This window comes from Saimiri boliviensis, chromosome 8 (assembly GCF_048565385.1).
Source record: "Saimiri boliviensis isolate mSaiBol1 chromosome 8, mSaiBol1.pri, whole genome shotgun sequence".
NCBI classification, from domain to species: Eukaryota; Metazoa; Chordata; class Mammalia; order Primates; family Cebidae; genus Saimiri; species Saimiri boliviensis.
The window spans coordinates 120,505,575-120,531,992 of record NC_133456.1 but is presented as its reverse complement, the minus strand read 5'-3'; the positions used below and the strand labels follow the sequence as shown (position 1 = coordinate 120,531,992).

The window sequence follows — 26,418 nt, the reverse complement described above, 5'->3', positions numbered from 1 at the left end:
GACGAAAGAAGGAAGGAAGAAAGAAAAGAAATCACTACTGAAAGTATAAAGAAGATCTTAAGACAGCTTACCTGAATTTCCTATTCTGCAATTTGGACAGATTCCTTGATATTACATGTTAAATCATAAAGAGAAAAAAAATCTGGTTTTGGTCTCTTGGTGGTCTAAAATTCTAGCAAAAAGTACAGAAAAAAAGTTTAATCCATTTTTCATAGGTTCAGTTGCCATAGACTTTCTCTGTATACGATGCATTAAGCCTTGCCATGTTCTTTTCAGGTGGCTTTATTGGCAGAGATTACTTGCATAGTGCCCTGCAGGGGTTAAAAACATGGCCTTCAGGGCCAGGAGACCTGGCGCTGAGTCTCACAGCTTGCAAAGGTGCAAGTTCCTGGTCCCCTCTAAGCTACAATGTTATTTGTAAATAAAGGTGGTGGTGCTATCACACAGGGTCATTGCAGGCATTTAACCAAATAACATCTGTAGAGTTTCTGGCATAGTGCCTGGCATAAGAATGAGCAATTAATAAATATTAGTGAATATTAGCAGTGGCGTTAGATGCTCATAGGAGCGTCAACCCTATTGTGAACTGTGCATGCGAGGGGTCTAGGTTGAGTGCTCCTTATGAGAGTCTAACTAATGCCTGATGATCTGAGGTGGAACAGTTTCATCTCAAAACCCCCATTCCCCAGTCTGTGGAAAAATTGTCTTCCATGAAACCAGTCCCTGGTGATTTTAAAGGTAACTCCTTCTTGAAGCATTAGCACTGCTTAATATTCAAGTTTCAGTTGTATGGAGCTGGATTTTGAATTCTTTCAGGCTGTTTCTGTTTCAGAGGCAAAACCCACTGCCACACTGGGAAAGGCGAAGGGATAAATTATTGTCTTATTTATTAACAAAAGGTAAGGCAAACATGGGAGTTCAGTAGAAAAAGTAAGTTATAACACACGTCCAGAATGACACCATTTTTAAAAAATGTGTATAATACATGTTTGGAAGGCCATATATCTAAATGTTAATATTAGTTATCCCTGATTGCCCCTTATTTTCTATTTTATACTTTTTCTTAGATTTTTCTGTAGAGAAGCTATATTACTTTCTTATTAAAGAAAAACAACAAATGCTATATATATATTATATATATATATATATATATATATATATATATATATATATATAGAGAGAGAGAGAGAGAGAGAGAGAGAGAGAGACAGGGTTTCACTCTGTCACCCAGGCCCGGGTGCAGTCGCATGATCTCAACTCACTGTAGCCTCAACCTCCTAAGCTCAAGTGATCCTCGTCCCACCTTGGCCTTCCAAGTAGCTGGGACTAAGGAACACACCACCATGCCTGGCTAATTTTAAAAAATTTTAATAGACACAAAGTCTCACTATGTTACCCAGGCTGGTCTCAAACTCTTGGACTCAAGCAATCCTTCTGCCTCAGTCTCCCAAAGTACTAGGATTACAGGCATAAGCGCTGTATCCAGCCAACAAATGCTATTTTTAAAAAGAAAGAAATGTGTAGTCACAGTAGGACCGACCTGTAGGGGTGTATGGAAGCCCAGCTTCAGTCTCCAGGTATGGAGAAGTAGAAACGGAGACCATAGCAATGTGAGCAGGGAGCCCAGGGGGTCATCTGGTAAGGCACTGCAACTTCGCAGCAATTTGGTATTTCAGAATCTTCAGTGAGGTTTTATACCTGCCCCACTCACCAGGGTCTTGTTCTTATCCTCAGTTGTTCCAAGTATGTGAATAGCTCCAGAAACCGATCTGGTATCCTCAGAGGCTCTCTGTACCTCTGGGATCAGTAACACAGTTGACCCAGGCTCTGCACATCTGCTATCAAAGTAATGGCCCTCAAACTTACCAAGTGTGCAGAAGCACAGTTTTCAAGCATCTGGAGCTCTGACTTGCTTTGGATCATTATCACAGGCCCCAGATTTTTAATTGCTCTACAAGGGCACTAGGCCAGGCCTCCTGGGCAAGGTGAATATAGTCATGTGTTGCTTAACAACAGGGATGTGCTCTAGGAAATGCAAATGCGTCATCAGGCAGTTTCATCATGTGCGAACATCGTAGTGTGTACCTACACAAACCTAGAAGGCATAGCCTTCTGCATACTGAGGCTGCATGTTGTAGCCTATTGGTCCTAGGCTACAAACCTGTACAGTAGATTATTGTACTGACTACTGTAGGCAATTAGAACCAATGGTAAGCATTAAAATATATATTTAAACATACCTTCATATAGAAAAGACACAGTAAAAGATGGTATAAAACAGGGATCCTGGCTGGGCGGGGTGTCTCACACCTGTAATCCCAGCACTTCGGGAGGCCGAGGCGGGTGGACTGCCTGAGTTCAGGAGTTCGAGACCAGCCTAGACGACATGGTGAAACCCCGTCTCTGCTAAAAATACAAAAAAAAAAAAAAAAAAAAATTAGCTGGGTGTGGTAGCAAGAGCCTGTAATCCCAGCTACTCTGGAGGCTGAGGCAGGGGAACTGCTTGAACCAGGGAGGTGGAGGTTGCAGTAAGCCGAGACTGCACCACTGCACTCCAGCCTGGGTGACAGAGCGAGACTCTGTCTCAAATAAAAGGGGGTCCCCCAACCCCGGGCCACAGACCAGTAGTGGTCCGTGGCCTGTTTAGGAACCAGGCTGCACAGCATGAGGTGAGCAGCTTCATCTGTATTTACCGCTGCTCCTCATGGCTCGCATTACCGTCTGAGCTCCACCTCCTATCAGATCAGCTGTGGCATTAGATTCTCATAGGAGCACGAACCTCATTGTGAACGGCACACGCGAGGGATCTAGGTTGCGTGCTTCTTAGGAGAATCTAACTAATAATGCCTGATGATCCGAGGTGGAACAGTTTTATCCTGAAACCCCCCTCCCCGGTCTGTGGGAAAATGGTCTTCCACAAAACCAGGCCCTGGTGCCAAAAAGGTTGAGGACCGCTGCTAAAAAAACAAAAAAGTATGCACTTGAATAAGCCACTTACCATGAACAGAGCTTGCAAGACAGGAGGTTGCTTTGGGTGAGTGAGTGTGAAGGCCTAGGACATCACTGTGCGTTACTGTGGGCTTTATAAAGACTGTACACTTAGGACACCCTAAATTTATTTTAAAATTGTTTTCTTCTATAATAAATTAATCTTTGCTTACTGTTACTTTTTTACTTTATAATCTTTTAAAAAAAATGTTTGTCTCTTGTAGTAACGCTTTGCTTAAACACAAACACATTGGACAGCTGTATGAAAATATTTTCTTTATATACTATTCTATAAACTTCTTCCTGTTATCAAAATTTTTCATTTTTTATTTTTACTTTCCAAACATTTTTGTTAAAAACTGAGATACAAACACCCACATTAGCCTAGGCCTGCATCAGTATCACTGCCTTCCACCTCCATGTCTCATCCCACTGGAAGGTCTGCAGGAGGAATAACACGCATGGAGCTGTCGTCTCCTACAACAGCGATGCCTTCTGGAATTTCTCCTGAAGGACCCGACTGAGGCTGTTTTACAGTTAACCTTTTTTTTTTTTTTGAGACATAGTCTTGCTCTGTCACCCAAGTTGGAGAGCAACAGTGCGATCTCGGCTCACTGCAACCTCTGGCACCTGGGTTCAAGCTATTCTTCTGCCTCAGCCTCCCAAGTAGCTGGGATTATAGGCATCCGCTACTATGCCCAACTATTTTTTTAAATATTTTTAGTAAAGACAGGGTTTCACCATGTTGGCCAGGTTGGTTTCAAACTCCTGGCCTCAAATGATTCGCCCACCTTGGCCTCCCAAAGTGCTAGGATAACAGGTGTGAGCCACTGCACCCAGCTACGCTAACTTTTTAAATATAAGTTAAAGGAGCACACTCTCAAATAACAATCAAAAATATAGTAAATACATAAACCCAGTAACATAGCCATATATATTATTATCAAGTATTATGTACTGTACATAATTTATATGCTATACTTACACATTTAGCAGCTCAACAGGTGTTGTCGTGGTTGTGGTTGTTTTTGCGATGGAGTGCTGCTCTGTCTCCAGGCTGGAGTGCAATGGCGTGATCTTGGCTCACTGCAACCTCCCCCTCCCCAGTTCCAGTGATTCTCCCACCTCAGCCTTCTGAGTAGCTAGGATTACAGGCGTGCATCACCACGCCCAGCTAATTTTTTATATTTTTTAGTAGAGACAGGGTTTCACCATGTTGGCCAGGCTGGTCTCAAACTCCTAACCTCAAGTGATCTTCCAACCTTGGCCTCCCAAAGTGCTGGGATTAACACATGAGCCACTGTGCCTGGCCTCAGTAGGTTTCTTTATGCCAGCATGACCACAAACATGTGAGCAATGAGTGACACGACCACATTACAACGTTGCTAGGTGATAGGAATTTTTCAGCTCCATTATAATCTTATGGGCCACTGTTGTATGTATGGTCTATTGTTGACTGAAATACTGTTAGATGGTGCACAACTGTACCTTCTTTTATTGTTTTAAAACATAAATGGCTTCCTCCTCCCACTCAAATAATCCTTGGCCAAGCTATTTCAGTAATGATTTCTCATTAATCATTTACTTCCCTTTCCATGATCTCAAAAGGTTTTTTTTCTTCTACTCCTTCCATTTTAATTGAGGTAAACATATATTATATAATTTTTAGATTATTTAATTTAGAACCCGAAATTCTCAATCTCACACCTCATTTTATTTACGTTTCAGTGGTATATGTGAAACAAAGACATTCTTCCCTTTAGGGCTTATTTTTATTTTTTTAAAAAAACTCAGAGGAAAAGATTTGGCCATATGTTTGTCTCTTTTTATGGCTGCAAATATAATATCAGGCATATATATCAGAATTAAAGTGCTTCTGAGTTGCATTTTTCACAGTTGGCCACAGAACTTTTTGTTTAGATATCTCGAGTTGCAGTGAAACTGAGTTTTCTGTATAATTTTTTCTCTACTTAACTGTAGAAGAAAACACATGTCTAAACTGAGGATAGCCCCACTTTAAGTTCCAACATGTAGCATCCAAGATTTTCCTAACTACACACCTCTTTTTTTTTCTTTTCTTTTTTGGTCTTAAAACACGCTCTTTTGGCTGGTTCAATAAGCCGTTCCTGCCAACCAGTTGCTTTTATGGTAATTGACAGCATAGCTGATTTTTGGAACCTTGGAATCTAAAAAGGCATTTTAGCTCAGACTTTGGAGAGGCTGAGCCAAGCTACTTGCAGAGTAAGAGATATAGCCGAGCCAAATGTGGGGCAGTCAGACCCTGAGTCTGTGCATGCTAATGAACTGCTTGCTAGAGTCTACATACCAGGAGCTAGCTCCAACTTGCAATTTCCCTCTTTCAGCAACATGCACAGTCCTTCCTTCTCCTGTCTGATTGTTTCTGGAGCTACTGAGTGCCACTTCTAGAGTGGAGCCAGTGAGACCACCTGTCAGCAGTGGACAGATGTGTCAGGAGCCACATGACCAACAGTGATGGGTACACAGACCCACTGCCCCTCAAATACTGACCATGAGCTGAAAAGACACAACACACAGCACATTTGAGCCAGAGAAGAGCCGATAAGTTTTTTACTTCAAAGGGAAAGAGCATTAAAAAAAAACAACAACACCACCACCACCACTTGATACAACCAGTTAGTATAATGAGAAGACCGTAAATTTTCTGAGTTCCCTCCAAATGGTATCAGTTCTCTGAAAGCTGCAACATTTCTAAGATTTTATCTTAGCACAACAAATAGAAAAAAAAAAATAGAGTCTCCCCAGACTCCCATATCTTTGGAGTCCTTGCTTTCCTACAAAAGCACGAATGTCAAAGGGCTCTGTTTGCTATCTTCCTTTTGCTGGTTTGGCTCTTCTGCCAAACACACTACTCCACAGGAGGTGGCTCTTGGATGCAAAATATCCAAATGACACTGGACAGCTCACCAGTAACAGCCTCAAGAAAAGCATACCCTTCTAACATTAATTTATTTTTTGAACTAAAAGCACTTTGCGCTGGGCATGGTGCCTCACACCTATAATCCCAGCACTTTGGGAGGCTGAGAGGCAGGCAGATCACCTGAGGTAGGGAGTTCGAGACCAGCCTGACCAACATGGAGAAACCCCATCTCTGCTAAAAATACAAAATTAGCTGGGTGTGGTGGCACATGCCTGTAATCCCAGCTACTCGGGAGGCTGAGGCAGGAGAATTGCTTGAACCCAGGACGGGGAGGTTGTGGTGAGCCAAGATTGCACCGTTGCACTCCAGCCTGGGCAACAAGAGCAAAACTCCGTCTCAAAAAATAAATAAATAAAATACTTTGGGCACAGAGACCGTCCCCTCGCCCAAGTGGTGGTAAGCACCTTTTCCTTGTTGATTTCAATTTAGAGATTGAGCTTTGTTGTATACAGTTTTCACACTGCCCATTGACAGAAAAGCAACAAGCCTCTGTCCTTCATTACTTTTTAAGATCATTTTCTTCTGTCATTGGAAAGGAGCCCAATCTATACCTATTGACATTGAATGTGCCCGTCTGCCTGAAAACTAAAATTCAGAATTCAGTCTATTGACTCCTGTGTAGTACGTTGTTGAGATTTGTAAAAACTAATTAAGAATACCTGAACGGGGATTTGAGTCTATGTTTTTGCACTTCAAAGGTATTTTCATAGGCACCAAAGTGTCAAACACATGCACCCAAAGTGTAAGCAGAATTTTATAATTTCACAGTTGGCTGCAGTAAATGTGTTTCTCAGTGGAACAAGTTCAAGGAGTCAGCCCCAGGGAGGGCTAGCCACAGCCAGGCACTCATGGGGCTGCAAGACATACGAGTTCACTCCTCATTTTAAACAGAAGCTCTCTGTGGACCTGAGCCATGAATTACATCTTGTCCTTTCGCGTGCAGTCTCCATGCATTGATGGCATTGATGCATTGGCAGGTTCTCTAACCAATAACATATTTGATAGCCACAGGCTTTCTTCTTGCCTGTGCAGTAACCACTCTGAGGTTGACGGTTCAGGTAGGCAATTGGGTTCTGCTCTCCTTCACCTATGTGAGCTGGCTTCGTCTGGGAGCCAGAGTGTCAGTTACATGGTCTTCTCTAAATTATGTTTTGTTATTTCCCTAACATTATTTAAGCCTCATGGAACTTATTCTGCTTTTGCCAAGTCTTTCCATTGAATAAATATCTGAACCTATTGCTTCACTTTGGCAACAGAATTGTTGCAATTTGTGGGCAAAATGGAGCAAAGGCCTCGCTCTTTTTTTTTTTTTTTTTTTTTTTGCCTCTGTAAAATGTCCAATTTACTGGTTTTCCTTCTCCCAAACAAAAGTCTTGACTTGTTCTCTGTTTCAGTATTGCCTTGTCTCTGTCCTTACTGCGTGAAGATTTACAGATAGGAGAACAGAACTAAATAAAAAATGACTTCTCGGATACCATGGAGACATGCTATCCATATACAAAGTCAGTCACAGTAAATAAATTAGGAAACAAAGTGCTCAGAATTGTACCTGACACGTAGTAAATGATCTGTACGTCAGTGGTATCTGAGTTCTGTAAATTACAAATGATCATTCCTTTCCTGCATTTACATGAGTTACTTTATAATTCCAAACTTACGGAAAGTAGCAGAGGTAGAGCTAAGCATGCAGGCTGATGCTGTAAGAGCCTGAAGCTGGCAGAGCTGCAGACAGTTAACAATCTAACTGCTCACAGATCCAGTGATTTCCCCCAAAGGATCCCTAAAACCTTATAAAATCTGCCTGAGTAGTCAATGAAAGGAGACCAAAGGAACCAGCATTTGCTGTTCCATTCCGGGCCAGACACACATTATTTCATGTGTTCTTCACAACAGTCTTGCCATTTGTTCACTAAATGCTTTTGTTTTGTTTGCTCACCTTGTTTTTTAAAATTCCTTAGGTGAAGGGTTGTGAACAGAGATCAGAGTGACCCATGATTGTCTCACCGTCTACATCTTAAGGCTTAACTCAGGATACGTCAGCAGGCTTTTTGCATTCTTTTCCTTCAGAGAGGGCATCGATGCTTGGCTGCCTCATGGTCGTGCTGTTTATTTCCTTATGACCATCTCTTCCCTGGGAAACTTTGCCCTGGTTAGACTATAGGACAATCATGTTGATGTTATTCTTCTTAAGCCTCTCCTAGTTCTGTGATTCTCTTAGAGCTCAGCGTTGGAAATTGGGTTGCATTTCCTAAACAGCCTTGAGCAGTACAGAGAAAAAGAAATTGTTGAGAAGTACTGGGTTTGTGGGGGGCGGGTAAAAGGAAGGGAGAGGACGAAGGGCAGGAAAAGGCAGTTTTGCAAAGGCCGTAGAACTAGCAGAGGGCCTTGCATTTTCCACGTTTCTATTTGCTGCACAGTGCCATGTGCAGTAGCTCCCCAGTAATGTTGATTATTGTTATGGATGGTGATGATGATGCGTGGCTTACCCATGATCTGGCTTTGGAGTCTCAACCCCACTCCTTTGCTCAGATGCCACACCAGTAGCCTCTCTACCACCCCTTGCATTCTTGCCCTTCAGTAGGTACATTTTTGTGTTACTCATACCGGATTCTTTTAACCTAAGGATCTCAAGAACCCATTTTCGTGGGTTCTTTATATTTCTGTGGTGTTGGGAGACATTCATGTTCTGAGTGAGCATAGCAAATCTAAACCAAAGATGTGAGTGCCGAAGCAAAGGTTAGCATCCTGACTTTCATTTCCTGCTGCAGCAGGAGGAGGTGTTCATTTGGAAATTGAGGCCTGGTTCCTGCTTCTTCCAATAAATATCACAGGAAATCCTGTACTGCTATCACCACTGGGTCTGTTACTTATTTGCTAACGAGCAGAGGGAACTATTTGCCCATCTTTTGTCTGAAATGAAAGTTTGATAACCATAAAATCATAGAATCGTTGAACCAGAGGCACAGCCAGGATTTTCTAGAACCCCTCTTTTTTTTTATTTTCTTAGAGACAAGGTCTTGCTCTGTTGCCCAGGCTGGAGTGCAGTGGCACAAACACAGCTCACTGCAGCTTCAACCCCCTGGGCTCAAGCGATCCTCCCGCCTCAGCCTCCCGAGTAACTGGGAATACAAGTGAATGCCCACCTTACCCAGGCATTTATTTTTTTAGTAGTGACGAGGTTGCTATGTTGCCCAGGCTGGTCTCAAATTCAGGGCACAAGCAATTCCCCTGCCTTGGCCTCCCAAAGCGCTGGGATTATAGACATGAGCCACTGTGCCCAGCCAAAACTCCCTGATTTTGTAGTTAGAGAACTGACATTGTGGGAGGTTATAATCTGCCCCCAAGTTACCCTGCAGGTGAGTAGAAGGGCAAGGTCACGGCCTGGCCCAGGTGCCGTCGGCTCTCTTTTCCTTACGCGGCTTGTCCCCTGATCCAAAAGGCTCAATTTCTCAGAGTAAATAACTTCAAATTTCTGTATGTCTACGAGAGCTGCCTTTTATTCTTTACTACCCACTGACATCTTATTTCTGCTTCTTTGCAAAAGTTTTTTTGCATCTCAACATAAACTGCTTTATCTTTATTAAAAGCTAACTAATTTTCAACCATAGTTCCTCATGGACTTTTGCTTCTGGTCATTAGTGATAAAACTCCTGAGATGAGAAAGGAAAGGGAAAAAAAAGAAAAATAATTGAATTTTTGCTTTTCTTTACAGACACTCTGGAAAACGGATCCAATAAGGGTGACAGGTGAGCACTGACCGTTCCTGCTTTTCAGCGATGGCATTTTCCGTGCAAACTACAGTGAGTTTGATCGTTTACTTTCTGTTTTGCTTAACTCTAGCGCAGCTAACAGAAAGGGACCAAGCAAAGACGACACGTATTGGAAGGAGATCAACGCAGCCATGGCCTTAACAAATCTTGCACAGGGAAAGGACAAACTGCAGGGAACTACCAGCTGCATCATCCAGAAGTCATCCCATATAGCAGAAATAAAGACCGTCAAAGTGCCACTGGTGCAGCCGTTTTAAGAGCTTGTTGCTTTTCAGATCCAATGGATGTTCTTTTCCGTGTTTTCACGAATCCTCATCCTAAGAGCCGAAGCAGGGCTGAAAATGACTCTCTCCCAAACCTCTTCTTGTTTTTAATTATCCCAAATATATCATTTAGTTGCTTCTATAAAAGACACATAAATTATAAAAAAACTCATAATAATCAAAAATATTAACTTATTTTATGTTACTCAAACTATGCATAAAACGTCTGCATTACCATTACAGTAAGTGCCTTGCTTCCCGAAAATAAGCTCCAACGTGGGCATAGTTGAACAGCTATGCCTCAAAATGCCAGTGCATATGCTTATTAGCCTGTATGCATCACTCCAGATGGACCTAACCATTCCAGGACTGAAACCAGAATCGCTGAAAGCCCTTGACATATATTCAATAATTCCCATGTTAAAACTTGGATATCTGTTCAGCCCAAATGAAATCTTCCTTTAAAAAAAAAAAGTCTACAGTATTGAAAATTGTTCAATGTGCTTTTCAGAGTGACAGTGAGAATTTTATGCATGTATCTTGCCTGCATAGCTGATATGTTACAAACTTCCAAAATTCAAGGTGCAGTGATCCACATAATGTTGTACATTTAAGAAGTGATTCCTTCAAGCTCATTTAAAATTTCAATGAATACATTGTAATCAGGAAAACTTTTTTTCGAGCACTGTTGGAAAGAACCACGATGCCCTTTAGAATTAATCTGGATTTTTTTTGTCTCAAGTTTTGCTGAAGTTAACAAAAAAACTTTATTATATAAATAACTCAAAATTTTTCCTGTGTAAAACTAAGCCTGTAGTTTAAAAATATAATTCTGTTTGCATTAGAGCTCACTGTATTTTTTGTGTTGGAAACTGTGTTCATATGGAATGACTAAAAATGTTTTATTTGGTTCATTTCAAATTACAATTGCTGATGGACAATTTATATTGCAACGAGAACAAGACAATGAAAGAAACGTATCTCTGTGCGGCTCTACATATACATACATAAAATTGATTTTTAAATTTAAAACATATGGAAAAAAACATTGAACAGTTTGAATTTTGCCAAGTAGGACATTAAAGTAAAAATGAAATGAAATCATGCATTAAAAGAAAACATTTTGTTTCTAAATTATACTACCATTGAGTGAGAATAATCAATATCAAGAAAGAAGACTATCTTTCTCAATCAAACAATAATATTCTCATCAGCTTGGGAAGACTTGAAACTTGAATAAACAGTGGAAATGCCAAATATAACAGAGGGTATGTGTTACAGAGAAAGAAAAAGGGTTTGACTCTTTTATGATGGGATTTTTTTTCTGCGTATGTAATCAGTTTTTTTTTTTTTTTTAACTGGAAGGCATTTTTGTCAGTGTGAATGAGGGTCAATAGTGCAGCCACGTGGTGACATTTTTCTTTATTTTGCAAAATGCTTTTAAAACCAAAGGCTGCTCTAGTTGATGGACAGTATCGGTCTTGATATAAATTGTGGGACACTTTTTCATGTAACATAGCATTTGGGGATTGGGTTTATTTAGTGTAATGAAGATAATTTGATATAAAAATATTTTGTGTATATATATATTTTTACTTTGTTTTCTAAATTGCAGTAACAGTAAGCGCAAAGCAAAATATATAAGTTATGACTGTATGATCAGATGAAGTATGAGTTCTTTTGGTTTGCATCCTTAAATAGTTAGAGATCTCTGATAAAAACTTTGGAATCTTTACAAAACAATTTCGCCAAAATGTAAGCATGTCAATGAAAACTAAAGACAAATACTTCATTCTTTTTCATACTATTATAAGTTATTCTGGTATTAAATATGTTAATAAAAGTGTTTTTGTTTTGACATATTTCAGTTAGATGAACGAATGCTGGTTGTATTTTATTTGAATGAGTCATGATTCATGTTTGCCATCTTTTTTAAAAAATCAGTAAATTTCTTCTACGTTATAAATTATAGATGACAAGGCAATATAGGACAACTATTCACATGATTTTTTTAATACCAAAGGTTGGAAGATTTTATAATTAACATGTCAAGAAGACTTTATAATAAGCACATTCTTGGCAATATCTCCAATTGCGATGACTTTTTAACTTATTTTTTATTTTGCTGCTTTAACATTTTCTGGATATTAAAATTCCTCCCCAAGTCCTTTAAAAGAGTCTTGAACAATGCTGAGCCGGCAGCTGAGAATCTAACTCATAATTTATGTTGTAGAGAAATAGAATTACCTCCATTCTTTGTTTTGCCATATGTAATCATTTTAATAAAATTAATAACTGCCAGGAGTTCTTGACAGATTTAAAATAAAAGTTAACTTCTAGACCTCAATGATCACATGGATTTTGTTTTCCTTTGAGAGCTGACCAGGTGGATGAAACAGTAGAACAGACGGGCCCGTTATATGCAGCCATTCTCCTTAGACTGTTAAGGGATAGGATATGGGAGTGCTGCATTAGTATTAGGTTTGAATTTCATCACCTTAGGCCACCAATCCACCTTTTAAAGACCAAGGAAAAGGGAGTGTGATGCTGACTATTAAAATACGTAACTTTAAAATGAACATTTTCACTTACTGCCTTCTTTCCATCACGCATACAATTAGCATTATTCCTGGCGTGCTCTGCGCTGAAGAGAAAACCTTCGCTTTGAAGCTAGCCAAAACTGCCTTGGAATCTCAGCTCTGCTCCTTACTACTTAGTCACTCTCATCTAGTTCCTTCCTCTACAAAGTGAGAGTAAGGAGCTCTACCTTGCAGAGTTTGCATTAAGATTGAGACAAAATTTAACACATAAAGTGCCTACCACAGTGTCTGGTAGATAACAGGTGTTTGGCAACTGGAAGGTATTATTGTATAGTTATACTTCCTCTATCTAGGCTTTATGCATAAGAAAGTAGAAATAGGTAATATAAATGGAACATAAGACACGGGTGGTTTAATGGACAGCTGCGGGGAAGGAAAGCCCTGACAAGAAAAGGTGCTGTGCAATGGTGAAAGTTGGTATCAGAGTTAGAAAGGCCTTCAAGGAAGATTATTTTAGCATCATCACTTTGAATTTCCAGGCAAAAAGCGTAAAGCATTGCAAAGCTAAGGCAGAACAGACGTGCCAGTAGAAAACATAGTATGTGCAGTCACTTCCTTCTTTTGGATAAACAAGAATTGCTTTCCCGCTCTTTGTCCTGCTTGATGCTGTTCAAGATGGCTAAGAAAAGCTCAAGCCGCTGCCTGTGTTCTCTGCTCCAAGTAGGAATGTTTAACAAACAGTGCCAACAGCCATAGTCTGCTTTTAAACTTACCCAGCTCAATGGCATCACAGCATGCAAATAAACACAGAGAAGAAGAACAAGCCTCCCAGGGTGTCCTGTCAGGGATGGCATAGGAAAGTCATGCCTTGGAAGCCAGTGTGTTGTGACAGTAAGAACCTGAGCTGGCACGCTCTGGCTTTGCTACCTCACTCCTTAGTGCCTTCACGGAGTAAGCATAAGCCTTCTTTCTATACCAATCATTTGCACCTATAAAATTAGATCTATGAAATTTACCTACTCCAACGATCTGTTGTGGGGAGTCAATGAGACAGTCAATATGAAAGTACTTTGCAAACTGCATTGCACTGTTCAAATGTTAGCGATATTCCACATAACCCTGAAAGGCTTCACGTCTCACACTTTTGGGCACTATAAATTGTGGTTTCCATGAAGCTTATAGGACCCCTAGATTCTGTCAAATGTGTGTTGGGGTCACCATCATTGGGTCCTTGTGAGTACTAAGACGTTCTTGGTCCTGGTCTTGTTTGTAACCGTTATGATTAGAATGAGAAGACAGATTTCGACACTGCAGGAATGGAATTCCAACTTCACCACTCCGCGCTTTGAGACCCATCTTACAGATGGACTAAAACTTTGGTTTGGGAGAAGGGTGAATTGGCCACAATAAACTTTTTCTCTCAAGAGGAAGATAAACAGATTTCTGAGTTTGGAAAAAAATTGCTGAGGTGTTCTTACGTTTTGCACAAATGACTCCATGGGAATTCACCCCACATAAAGATGGCCTCGCTAGGTCTTCTACAGCAAATTTTAGCCCAAAGCCAGTTTCTGGAAATTTGACCTACAATGAGTCTAATCTGACAGATATTCTTGACTTTTAAAATTTAAATTTTTAATTATAGGTGTTTTTAAAAATTATAAATGTAATTTATGCTAGTTGTAGAAAAATGTAATCAGTATAGAAGGGTACAAGATTTAAAAAGCACCTACATGGGGATCTATTATAATTTATGTAGCAAATGGCCCACTGATGAACTTTTGGGTTATTTCCAATTTTTAATTATTATAAACTAGTGCTACTCAACGTGCCATTTCACATTGAGATAAGGAGCTTGCACCAAAATGGACTTCTTTCTTCATCAAGAAAGTCTTTCTGTAAGAAAAAAAGTCCACTGAATGTACAGTGCCCTTAGCGATGTAGTTGATTTACACTGAGTAGCACTGATAAACAATGATTTAGGCTGGGCATGGTGGCTCAAACCTGTAATCCTAGCACTTTGGGAGGTGGAGGCAGGCAGGTCATTTGAGGTCAGGAGTTTGGGATAAGCCTGGACAACATGGTGAAATACAAAATACAAAACGTCTACTAAAAATACAACACAATTAGCCAGGTGTGGTGGGGCATGCCTGTAGTCCCAGCTACTCAGAAGGCTGAGACAGGACAATTGCTCAAACCCAGGAGGTGGAAGTTGCCATAAGTAGACATCGCACAGCTGCGCTGCAGCCTAGGTGATAGTGCAAGACTCTGTCTCCAAAAAAACAATGATTTAGTGAACATTCTTATACCTATGTGTTTTCAGACACTTAGACATCTATGGAATAGATAGTGCAAGTGGAATTAATGTGTCTTATGATAAGCACGTTACTTTTTTTGATGAATGTTACCAAATTAGTATTTGAAAATTCTACCAATTTACACCTCCAACAATAGGTTATGTCTGTTTTCCCTCAACCTGGTCAAAACATTCAATAGTAGTAAACTTTTCAATAGTTGATGATGTGGTTGATAAAATGATGTCTCAACATTGTTTTAACTTGTACTTATTTAAGACGAGTAGCACCACATATAAGCTTCTTGGCCTTTCTTTTCAGTAAACTGCTTGTTCGTGTTTTCCTTTTTCTTTCTTTTTTACCTTTATTTGTCCATTTGTAAGTGATTTGTATGAGTTATTGTATATTAAAGAAAATTTAGTGCCTTGTCTGTAATATATGTTACAAGATTTTTCCCAGTTTGTTAGGGTTTTTTTTTAACTTACAGTATTTTGAAACTTAGAAGCCCAAGCCTCCTCTGTGCATATATTTAAGGTACGTAGGATGCTACTGCATCTATTTGGTCATCATAGAAGCAGTGTCACATGGTAGTTCAGAGCACACACTCTGGAACCAGACTGCTGAGGTTCGGGTCACTTCTCTTGTGCTTACTGGCTCTATTTGTTACCTTGGACAATACACTTAAACCTATCTGTGCCTTAATTTCCTCTTCTGTAAAAGATGGTTCATAATAATATCCACTTCTTAGTGTTGTCAGGATTAGATTAGTTATTATATATAAAGTACTTACAATGCTACCCAGTATATAGTTAGTGCCAAGATTTTAAAAAGATTCATCCATGTTTTCTACTATTAGTTTTATGATTTATTTTTGTATATTTAAATCTTGTGTCTATTGGTGACTTATTTTGACTAAGTAGTAAACTAAGTACCTGGCTGTCTCCCTGATCCTCCCATCAAAAGAAAACCTAGCTGGCTGTCTCAAAACTATTTACTAGATAATCCACTAATTTCAATATTTCCGTCTGAGCTCTCTTCGAGGCCTTACTGTAGTAGTGAATATAAATCTTTCAATGTTTATCATTCTTCCTCAGAATTTTTCTGGCTCTTTGTACATCTTAACTTTTAAGAATATGCATGATACATTATATTATAAAATCCCTACTGCCCCCAAAATAATGTTGGCATTTGTGGAATTCATGAATATATAGATCGGTTTATACTTTGCAATATTGAATTTTATTATTCAGTTTTCTTCTTTCATTTGATCACATTAGAGTTTTAGTTTTGTTTCTTATTTCTCATTAATTTCATCTATTGGCATTTATTTTTGTCCTGCATCTGTCCGTGTAATTTTTCAATTTTTGTATAATCTTAATTATCATTTGTTTGCAGACAAACTCTTGGTTTTTTAATATTACTTTTGTTAGCCAGACACATAATTAGGATTCTTTTTTTAAAAAAATACTAATATTCCAAATAGTTCACTTGGACTTTGAGGTATATGATTAGGTTATTTCCAAATAATGAAAATTTACTGATCCATTTCTTATATTTGTACTCTATTCCTTTCTTTACCTTGTGATATGGACTGATATTTCCAGAATAATTGTTAATGACAGAGATGATGGCAACCTCTCTTGTGTTGCAACTAGAACTTTGATACTTCCTCTCATTCTCTCATTCCATCTTTAACATTTTCTTGTTAATTTTGCATTGTCAGTATTCATGCTACTTAATTTATTCTCTGAAACTATAACTCTTACAGTTACTAAAATAAGTTTGATGCTTACTGGGAATACTTCCATATGTTGCTTCCCCTTTTTAGGGTCTCTATTTTGACTTTTCTTTTGATTAGATGGATTTTATCATTAATTTTGTTTTTAAAGTTTATCTTGTGAATGCTGCGTTCCTTCAGGTTGAAGCTGTCTTCTTTTCCCTTATACACGCCTGATAACTTAGCTAGGTATAGACGTCTGAGCTCTTACTTTTGCCTTGAGAACTTTTGTCATTGCTGCACTACTAATTGAATACTGCTGTGGCAAATTCTGATGTCAGCCTTATATTCCTCCCTGATACATTGTCTGCTGGGTTGTTTTGGATTTAGTCTTGTTTTCGTTTTTGCTCTGCCTGAGTGCACATACAATTCCTTGTTTATACCTAAAGTTCACTCACTGAACCAAAATATGTTTGGAGTGTATCTACAGACTGAAATCTGGGGGAAAAAAATGTTATATCTAAATTTTAGGGGGAAAAGTTAGATCTAAATTATTTTCTAAGTTCCTTTTTCTATTATTTTTCTCAAAATTGCCAATTTGCTATATTTGTTTATTCAACTGTTACTTATTATGTACCTACATTCACCAGGCACTTTGCTAAAAGTATTGAGTATTCAGTAATGTGAATAAAAAAGTGCAGTACAATTCTCAACCAATCTCATGCCTCAGTCTCTCATGCTTATTTTTAGCAGTATCAAGTTTTCATGGTATTATCTTCATGTCTCTGGTTTTGCTTTTGGTTTTGTTTGTTTGTTTATTATCTTCCATTTCTTCTTTGTCCTCAAGAAGTTCATTGTTGTTATTCTCCCCTGCCTGCTAGTCCTCTCTTTCATCCCCTCTTTGAGTTTGCTTTTCAAAATCTATTTCCTCTTTAACTTTTTGGAGTATGTAGAGTAATAATATTTCTCAGAAATTCTCTTCTTTCCTTGGAAAATTGCTCTTCATGCAGGTTCTTCATTTGCTTTTTCCTTGTTATGTTTGCTTTTTTCCTCTTTGAGAATAATATTTGAGTCTCACTTTTCATCCTTTATACTTACTGATACTCTTTGCTTAAAAACAGTTACAGGGGTGGGGAGGGCACAGTATCCCTGGCAGCTCCAGGGCAGGTATGTGTCTTATAACAACACCATGCTCATGTTTCTTAGCAAATCTTCTCTGTCTCTGCGTGAGGATAGACCTCCCCTCTCCAAGCTGGGCAGATCTCCCAGGCAGGGATTAAAGTAGTTTACAGTGAAGTGTGGTAGCTCTCACAGATTATGTCTTTGTTCACATGACACAGTTCAGCAATTGCAAATCAGATTATTGTTTTTTCTGTTTTTTTCAAGCCTGTCTCACTTCTAGTCAATTTTGGGGATAGAAAAAAATAAGACTTTCAGTCCCACTTTCCCTTACAGTTCTATGTTATGAAACTAAACTTCCATTGGGATTTATCCCTTTTCCTATGGTCTAACCATGACTCAAGTTCTTGTCTTTCTAAGTCAGGGATTATTAGTTGAATATTTTAGGATTTTGTTTTACTTTTAGAGCAATCTATGCCCTTCTTGAGATGCAGAAAGGCATGCATCAACTTTTACTTCCTCTCTCAAGTTAGCCAAAGTTTCACTGCATGGCACAGATACTCTTCATAGGCTGTAGTTGGTCTAGACCAAGTTTCATCAAAAATGGAACTCTGCCCTCTGTTTTTCTTCTTGCTGTGCTTGTGGAAGGCTCTAGCAAAGGGCATAAAGTACGTATAACTACGCTATCATCTTCTACCAGAAATCTTGGGGCAAATTATATTCTTTTTAATTTTCTTTATTGTGGTCTTATAAATCCCTGTTCTGATATCTTTTTTTTTTTTACTTTCTTTGCTAGATTTTTACAATTCTTAACACTTTCTCTTTTTTTTTTTTTAATTTTTTGCCTGACACTATCATGTTACCTAGCAATGATTTATTTTTTCAAACAGCCTTAGTCTTGACTTTCCTAGTATGTCACAATACCCCCTGAGGTCAATAATGAATGGACTAGCTATGAAGAAGTGATAACCTCTATTTCCTGTTCACTTTCTCACAGGCGTTCAGCTTAAATGTGTGCTATAAAATCTCTTCAACCAACAAGCCCAACCATTTATCACTATAGTCTTAACTACCTCTGTTTTTTGGATATCTTAATTCCCCAAAGGACTGTCAATTTAACCATAACTACCTAACAACTGCCAAGCCTCACTTTATGAGCTGCTATTGAGAGTTTAGCTATTTAAGGCTGATTTAAAAAAAAAAATTATTGGCACTTCATGGCATTTGCTTGATTTACACTGCTGTAAATAACCACAAATTAGGAAAATTTATTTTCCTTTAAGGTACGGTACGCAAAGATGAAAATGGATCCTGAGTCATCTTTCTTCATATAGTTAACTCCCTGCCAGCGCATTCTTCCAAGTTTGCCCAAGCTCAAAAGGTCAAATGTGGTCAGTTCTTGAGTGAGCAGAGACCTCTTTGAAAACAAAGAATGAATCTGTTAAGGTAGAAGCTTTTTTCTACCCCAGCCTGAGCTGCTGAGGGGTCTGCTCCTTCACCAACCCTTTGGTCTTACAACAAAATTCTTCAATTACATTCATAGCTTCATGCATCTTATCAAGTAGTCTGAGTTTTTGCAAAGGTATCCAAAATAGATTTTTAAAAAGATGTCGGCCGGTGCGGTGGCTCACTTCTATCATCCATCCCAGCACTTTGGGAGGCGGAGGTGGGCAAATCACTTGAAGTCGGGAGTTTAAGACCAGCCTGGGCAACATGGTGAAACCCCATCTCTATTAAAAATACAAAAATTAGCTGGGCATGGTTGTGCACACCTGTAATTCCAGCTACTCAGGAGGCTGAGGCAGGAGAATTTCTTGAACCCGGGAGGTGGAGGTTGCAGTGAGACAAGATCATGCCACTGCACTCCAGCCTGGGTGACAGAGCGAGACTCTGTCTAAAATAAAATACAAATAAAGCCAAATATTGCTCAGATATAAAAAGGAATGGAATTCTGATACACGTTACCACACAGATGAATCTTGAAGATATTGTGCTAACAGACATAAGCCACACAGAATGATAGATGTCTTATAATTCCACTTAGATGAAGTAGCTAGAATAGGCAAAATCACAGAGACAGGAAGTAGATTGGAGTACACTAGGGCTGGGGGAAGGAATGGGGAGTGATTGCTTCATGGTTGCTGAGTTTCTGTTTGGGATAATAAAAAGTTTTGGAAAGAGCTGGTGCTGATGATTGCACAACATTAGGAATGCAATTAATGCCAGTAAATTGCACACTTAAAATAAGTTAAAGGGGTTTATTTTAGAAAAGAAATGTATTACTTTGAAAAAAATTGTCGAGAAGTAATTTAGGACTTTTGATTCTTGCAGACTTGCCTTCCGGGTTACAGTGAGTCAATGCACATCCTGGGGCCCTGCCGTGGGATCCCGCCTCTCATTCAGAATACTGAGGCCCTTGACTCTCCCTCAGTGGATGACGGTCCAACTCACTATCTTCTTCACCCTCTGAAGTTGCTCCATTCCTCTCTCCTTCCTCCCGTTCCCTCCCTGAATAATCTCACCCCACGTTCCTCTGACTCCACCTCCATTGTTCTCAGTCGCACCGTTACACTCCAACCTGTTTTCTGAGATCGCACCATTGCACTCCAATGTGAGCAGCAGAGCGAGACTCTGTCTCAATCAATCAATCAATGAAAGGTCAGTCCTTTACCTAAATGCTACAGAGGTGGGCCAAGCAAACGCCTGCCTCGATCCCTTTTTTTTTTTTTTTTTTTTTCCTTTAGAGACAGGGTCTCACTCTGTCGCCCCAGCTGGAGTGTGTTGGTGCCGTCACAGCTCACTGCAAACTGGAATTCCCAGGCTCAAGTGATCCTCACATGTCAGCCCCCCAAGTAGCTAGGACTACAGGTGTTTACCACCATGCCTGGCTAATTTTTCAATATTTTTTCATAGGGATAGAGTCTTGTTGTGTTGCCAAGGCTGGTCTCAAACTCTCAAGATCAAGCAATCCTCCTTCCTCAGCTTCCCAAAGTGCTGGATTACAGGCGCGAGCCAGTGCACCCGGCCCCTGTCTCACTGTCTGAGTCTGAATGGCACCAAGCAGAATATGACAATTCCAACTAACACCTGCTGAGATTTAACAAAGCACACTCACCACTTCTGTGCTGCCACAAAGTCCTTCTGGGCAGAGCCCACAGTTCTTCCCACTCTGCAGCCTTTCCTGAGAAACAAAACAGAACGGAGTTGGCCACAGCCTGGGTCCCACCACCTGCACAAGATGCAGGCCAAATCTCTGGGACCATAATGCCAAACCACCAATTGGGCTCGTTACCACTTTGACCCCTGGCCCAGCCCTAAAGCCCTCAAACCAGGTAGAACAGTTTGCTTTAGCTTCGCCATCAGAAGTAGGGGGCAGGTATAGTACCCTGGTGAAGGCAGGGACAGGCAGGAGCATCTCATGGCACCAATCTGCAAAAATGGAGAAGACTTAAGTAGTGTTTAAAGGAAAGATCAGGTCTGGCACACCCACTTTTGTAATCTCAGCACTTTGGGAGGCTGAGACAGGCAGATCACTTGAGGTCAGGAGTTTGAGAGCAGCCTGGCCAACATGGTGAAACCCCCATCTCTACCAAAAATACAAAAAATTGCTGGGTGTGGTGGCAGGTGCCTGCAGCCCCAGCTACTCAGGAGGCTGAGGCTGGAGAATTGCTTGAACCCGGGAGGTGGAGGTTTCAGTGAGCCAAGATTGCACCATTGCACTCCAACCTGGGCGACAGAGTGAGACTCTGTCTCAGTGAAGGAAGGAAGGAAGAAAGGAAGGAAAGAAGGAAGGAGGGAGGGAAGAAAGGAAGGAAGGAGGGAAGGAAGGAAGGAAGGAAGGAAGGAAGGAAGGAAGGAAGGAAGGAAGGAAGGGTCAGTCTTTTCCCTAAATACTACAGAAGTGGGGCAAAGCAAATGCCAGGTGAAGGCAAACACCGGGGCAGGGGCAACAGCCAGAGAAGAAAAGACATTAGACTGTGTCGTGGGTTTAAAGCAAAGCCACCCTTTTGTATACTAAATGGCAGTCCAGGATAGAGGTAGGAAGAGGCCAAGACAACACCGAAAACTCTGGAGGAATTCCACATTAATTCAGGAAATTGGTCATTAAGCAAATTGTTTTTTAGTGAACTTACTTTCAGGAAATTGATTTTCAGCAATGGTGTTTGTTACACTGATACAGCAAGAGAAAACTAGCATGCCAATATATTTAATAAATACGAGCGATATTACCTAGTCATGACGAATCATTCCAGGCTCCAGTTCTGTGCTCCAGGAACTCTGGAGAAGTAGAATGCAATTGCATGCATCTGCTTAAATTTGTTAACAATTACAAGAGAAGGCTGGGCCTGGTAGCTCACACATGAGCCAAAGTGGGTGGATCACCTGAAGTCAAAAGTTCGAAACCAGTCCGGCCAACACAGTGAAACCCCATCTCTACTAAAAATTCAAAAAATTAGCGGAGCTTGCTGGTGGACACCTGTAATCCCAGCCACTCCGGAGGCTGAGGCAGGAGAATCACTTGAACCCAGGAGATGGAGGTTGCAGTGAGCCAAGATCACACCACTGCACTCCAGCCTGCACAACAGAACAAAACTGTCTCAAAAAAAAAAATAAAGAATTATCAGAAGAACTTTCACACGAGCAGGTGAAGGTGGAGAGAAACAAAGTGGCCAAGCTTAGGAGGCAGAGTGGGCTGGGCAGCCAGGACCAGGCAGGAGCATGAAGGGGTGCTGCTTATTAGCCTAAGAAAAACACCATTAGGAAGGAAATCTGCTACCGAAAACCAGGCCATCATATATCATGCAGTCCAAAGCCAAATACGCTGGGAGGTTTTTGTTTATCCACTGTCTGGAATTTTCCATACTTTTGCCATTGACCAATGGAGAAACAACCTCAGCTTTAGGCTGGCTCATTAAGGCCTTTCAGAAAAGAGCCAATGGATTTAGCATCTCATCCCAGAGGGAACGCTCCTGATCACATTAAAACCAGAACGGAGCTGGCTGGCTGTTCCCTGCGCTGCGCTGTTAAATGAAAGTGTCCGGCACTAAAGTCTCTGGAATTACATTTCACTCTCTTTTCTGCCATTGTTATTCCCAGAAATAAGCTACCCAGGCACATTGCATCTGCACCCCGACCCCCATGCCTGTTTAACTTTCTTACTCCCTTTTAAATCTTTTCTCCCTTTCGTCTCTCCTTCTTTTCCTTTTTATGGAGATTCTTCATCATTTGTCTCCAAGTTGAAGTCAGAGATCTTGTACTGAAAACAAACAAAAAACACAAAAAAGCAAAACCAAGAGCCCAGGTATAAAAACTTTCTTACGGCAACTCCTCTATACTGTATTTGGGTAACCTGCAGAATGAAAACAGCATTGTGTCATGTTTCAATATGGTTTCACGGTAGAAGCTACAAGGGTCAGAATGCATCTCCCGATGGCAGGCAAAGTCTCTCTGAAAGACCGTGTGATTGATTCCTGGACCAACTTCTTTAGGAGAGAAGTTCAAAGCTCAAAAAGGAGATTGGAACCAAGAGTGGGGACCTAGCTGCCATGAAGGAGGGTTCTGCTTTCCTTGGTCGGACATCACAGGGTCTAGTGTTTGGGGGATCACCCTGAACAGCGGATATGAAATTAGGCATTTTCAAACTGACACCTAAAAAAGGAAGTTGCAAAGCAAGGCTAGATTTGCTACCTGAGTCCCACCTGGAACTGTGACCTTCGTACTGCAAGCTCTACCTTGCAAGGCAGACCACCTATATTTTCAATATTTTCTGCATTTATTTCCCTCTGGTTATCTCCATCCATGATAACTAATTTTCTTCACGGAGCCCAGGAAATAACTTCTTTGTCAGGTTTAGGTCTGAGTATCTTAAGGATGCATGTGTCCTTGAAGCCACCAGTATGCCCCTGCAGAGGAGAGACTGTGGTAAAAACAGACTTACAATTTCTCTTGAAAAGGAGACTCCCCCACCTCGACCTTTTTTTTCCCATAGGTTATTGGAGAACAAGTGGTGTTTGGTGACATGATTAAGTTCTTTTGTGGTGATTTGTGCAGCGACCTGGATAAGACTGGAGACTATTATTCTAAGAGAAGTAACTCAAGAATGAAAAAGGAGAATTCCCTTCTAATGCTAACTTTAGGTCTTGGCCTTAATTTCATGATGGAAGTTGGTATTTCTTTGGCCTTTTCCTGCTCAATTCACTTAATCATCCCACCTTCCTTTCCATAACATTTGCAGTTATTAATTTTTGCTCAGCAGAATTAACTCAGTTAAAAGAAATCATGTACTGTTATAGCCAGTAAACCCATCCATCTCTCTCTCTCTCTTTCTCTCTCTCTCTCTCTCTCTCTCTCTCTCTCTCTCTCTCTCTCACACACACACACACACACACACACACACGCACACACACACATATACTCTGCAAGGCGGGTACACTGCCACCAGGTGGCATAGTACTTCAACTTGCTGTTAAAAACCAGAAGTTCTAAAACCCTGGTCCCGACCACACTGGTCAAAATGAACTGAGGTAATTGTTTAAAACATAAATTCTCATTACCTGTCCCTGACATACTCAGTAAAACCTCTAAGGATAAGACTGAGGAAATGTTTGTTTGTTTAACAGTTGTCAGGTGAATCTAAGTCACAACTGGTTTTCAGAATTTCTGATGCAAACTATGACACATATTTATATTTTGCTTAAAGTTCAACTGGTTTTTTCCTTAAACAAAGGTCCGTTGGCTTTGTGATAAATCTTTCCTCTTTCATTTATTAAAATATAGAACTCTTTATTAAGTTTACAAAGATGACCTCCAAAACAATCTTCTTCCCTCCGAATTTTTTTTTCCTCTTCTCTTCATTCTGGAAAATCTTCTTAAGTTTGTCTTCCATATTACTAATGTAGGTTTTTTCAGATGGAGTCTCATTCTGTCTCCCAGGTTGGATTGCAGTGGTGCAATCGCAGCTCACTGCAACCTTCGCCTCTCAGGTTCAAGCGATTCTCCTGCCTCAGGTTCCTGAGTAGCTGGGATTACAGGTGCACACCACCATGCCCAATAATTTTTGAATTTCTAGTAGAGATGGGGTTTCACCATATTGCTCAGGCTCATAGTAAACTCCTGACCTCAAGTGATCCTCCTGCTTTGGCCTCCTAAAGTGCTGGGATTACAGGTGTGAGCCACTGCACCATATTATGAACATGGTTTTCTGAGATATTAATTCAAATGTTTTATTTCATCTTGTATTTTGTAGTATTGTTTCCTTGTCCCATTTAATATATATATTTTTCATCTCAGTTTGGTGATTTATTTCTAGAGCACACGTTTCCTTAAATGTTAGTAAGAGTCCATAGAAGATGTTGCCTAAAACTGAATTTTTTTTTTTCTGCAACAAATCTTTTGCAAAAGTATGTTGCCTTTGCCTTTTGAGTATTATGTTTCTCTTCTTACATTAGAGAATTTCTTCCTAGCTCCTGTATGAGTTAGAGTACTATCGGGAAAACATAAACAAACTAGATAATTGAAACTGGGAATCTCCGAACTGAGATTTGGTCACAGAAGTGATGGAAGCGACGAGAAGTCAGCTAGGGATGCTGAGGACTGGAGAGGCGAGAGGAGCCCAGGAGCCAGGGTACTGGGAAGAAACTGGGATCCCCATGGGCTGGTGTGGGGGAGCTGGGACCACAGAGGGAGAGGCAATGCTTAGGGAGCTGGAGCCATGAGGGAGACATGGCCACTGCCCAAAGGGCCTTCCGATGCAGAGAAAGAATGTCCTGGCTTCTCCCTCCCTCCCACCCTCAGCCTTCAATGGGCCAGGGAGCCTGGGACACAGATCAGGGAGAGAGCAGAGGAGGTGAAGCAGAGGGAAATCACCTGCATCATGATGGTTTGTTGGACTCACTTCCTTTCCACTCTTCTATGAACAATCAGTGTTCTCTACTGGCCTAGTATTTGGGCTGAAAGCCAAACCAGCCTAATTTTCCAACAGACTGAAAGCCCATAGAACAGAAGCTTGAGAAACTTACATTTGTACAATGAGATGCACCTGCTGCAGCTTTTTGGCCACTCCTCTTCCTTACCTGTCTAATATGGTTTGGCTGTGTCCCCACCCAAATCTCATCTTGAATTCCCAGGTGTTAAGGGAGGGACTAGGAGGTAATTGAATTATGGGGGCAGGTCTTCCCCGTGCTGTTTTCATGAGAGCGAATAAGTGCCACAAGCTCGGATGGTTTTATAAATGGGAATTCCCCCACACAAGCTCTCTCTCTTTGCCTACCCTCATCCATGTAAGACGTGGCTTGCTCCTCCTTGCCTTTTACTGTGATTCCGAGGCCTCTCCAGCCACGTGGAACTGAGTCCGTTAAACCTCTTCTTCTGAGTTAGCCAGCCTCAGGTACGTCTTTATCTGCAGCCTGAGAAGAGACATCGTCCCCAGTGCTTGTTTTCCCGCATGTGGTTACGAGATAGACCCCTCACTTGACCACCTGCTGCCGGACAACCAACTCCTCTTGCTCGCCCTTCTTCTTGTCCTTCCCAGCTACATAAACCCTTAACTTCCATCTGCAGGTAGGGAGGGATTTGAGGTTTGACTCCCATCTCTCTGGCTGCTGTCACCTGAAAAAGCCTTCTTCCCTGGTAGTACTCATTGTCTCTGTGGTTGGCTTTCTGTGTAGCAAGCAATGGGACCTAGACTGAACCCCTGGTACTAGTAACAACAGAATGCCTCTTCGATGCCCCTCAGAAGGTGCCTGCCATTCCTAAACAGGTGCAATCCATTA

The 26,418-nt window shown here is 40.7% G+C and overlaps 1 protein-coding gene across 6 annotated transcripts in view; it reads left to right on the top strand.

Annotated features, from left to right (window-relative positions):
* The window catches only part of MKX (mohawk homeobox), a 68,366-nt gene extending 56,039 nt beyond the window's left edge, over positions 1-12,327 (top strand). For 5 of the 6 annotated variants that reach the window (XM_010349082.3, XM_074405154.1, XM_010349084.3 and 2 more), the window contains 2 exons: positions 9,660-9,693; positions 9,788-12,327. In XM_010349082.3, coding sequence (XP_010347384.1) covers positions 9,660-9,693; positions 9,788-9,974 — 221 coding nt within the window. In that variant the 3' untranslated portion in view covers positions 9,975-12,327. The remainder of the gene's footprint in view (positions 1-9,659; positions 9,694-9,787) is intronic. The other variant, XM_010349085.3, reaches the window with a different exon arrangement.
* The last annotated feature ends 14,091 nt before the right edge of the window (positions 12,328-26,418 follow it).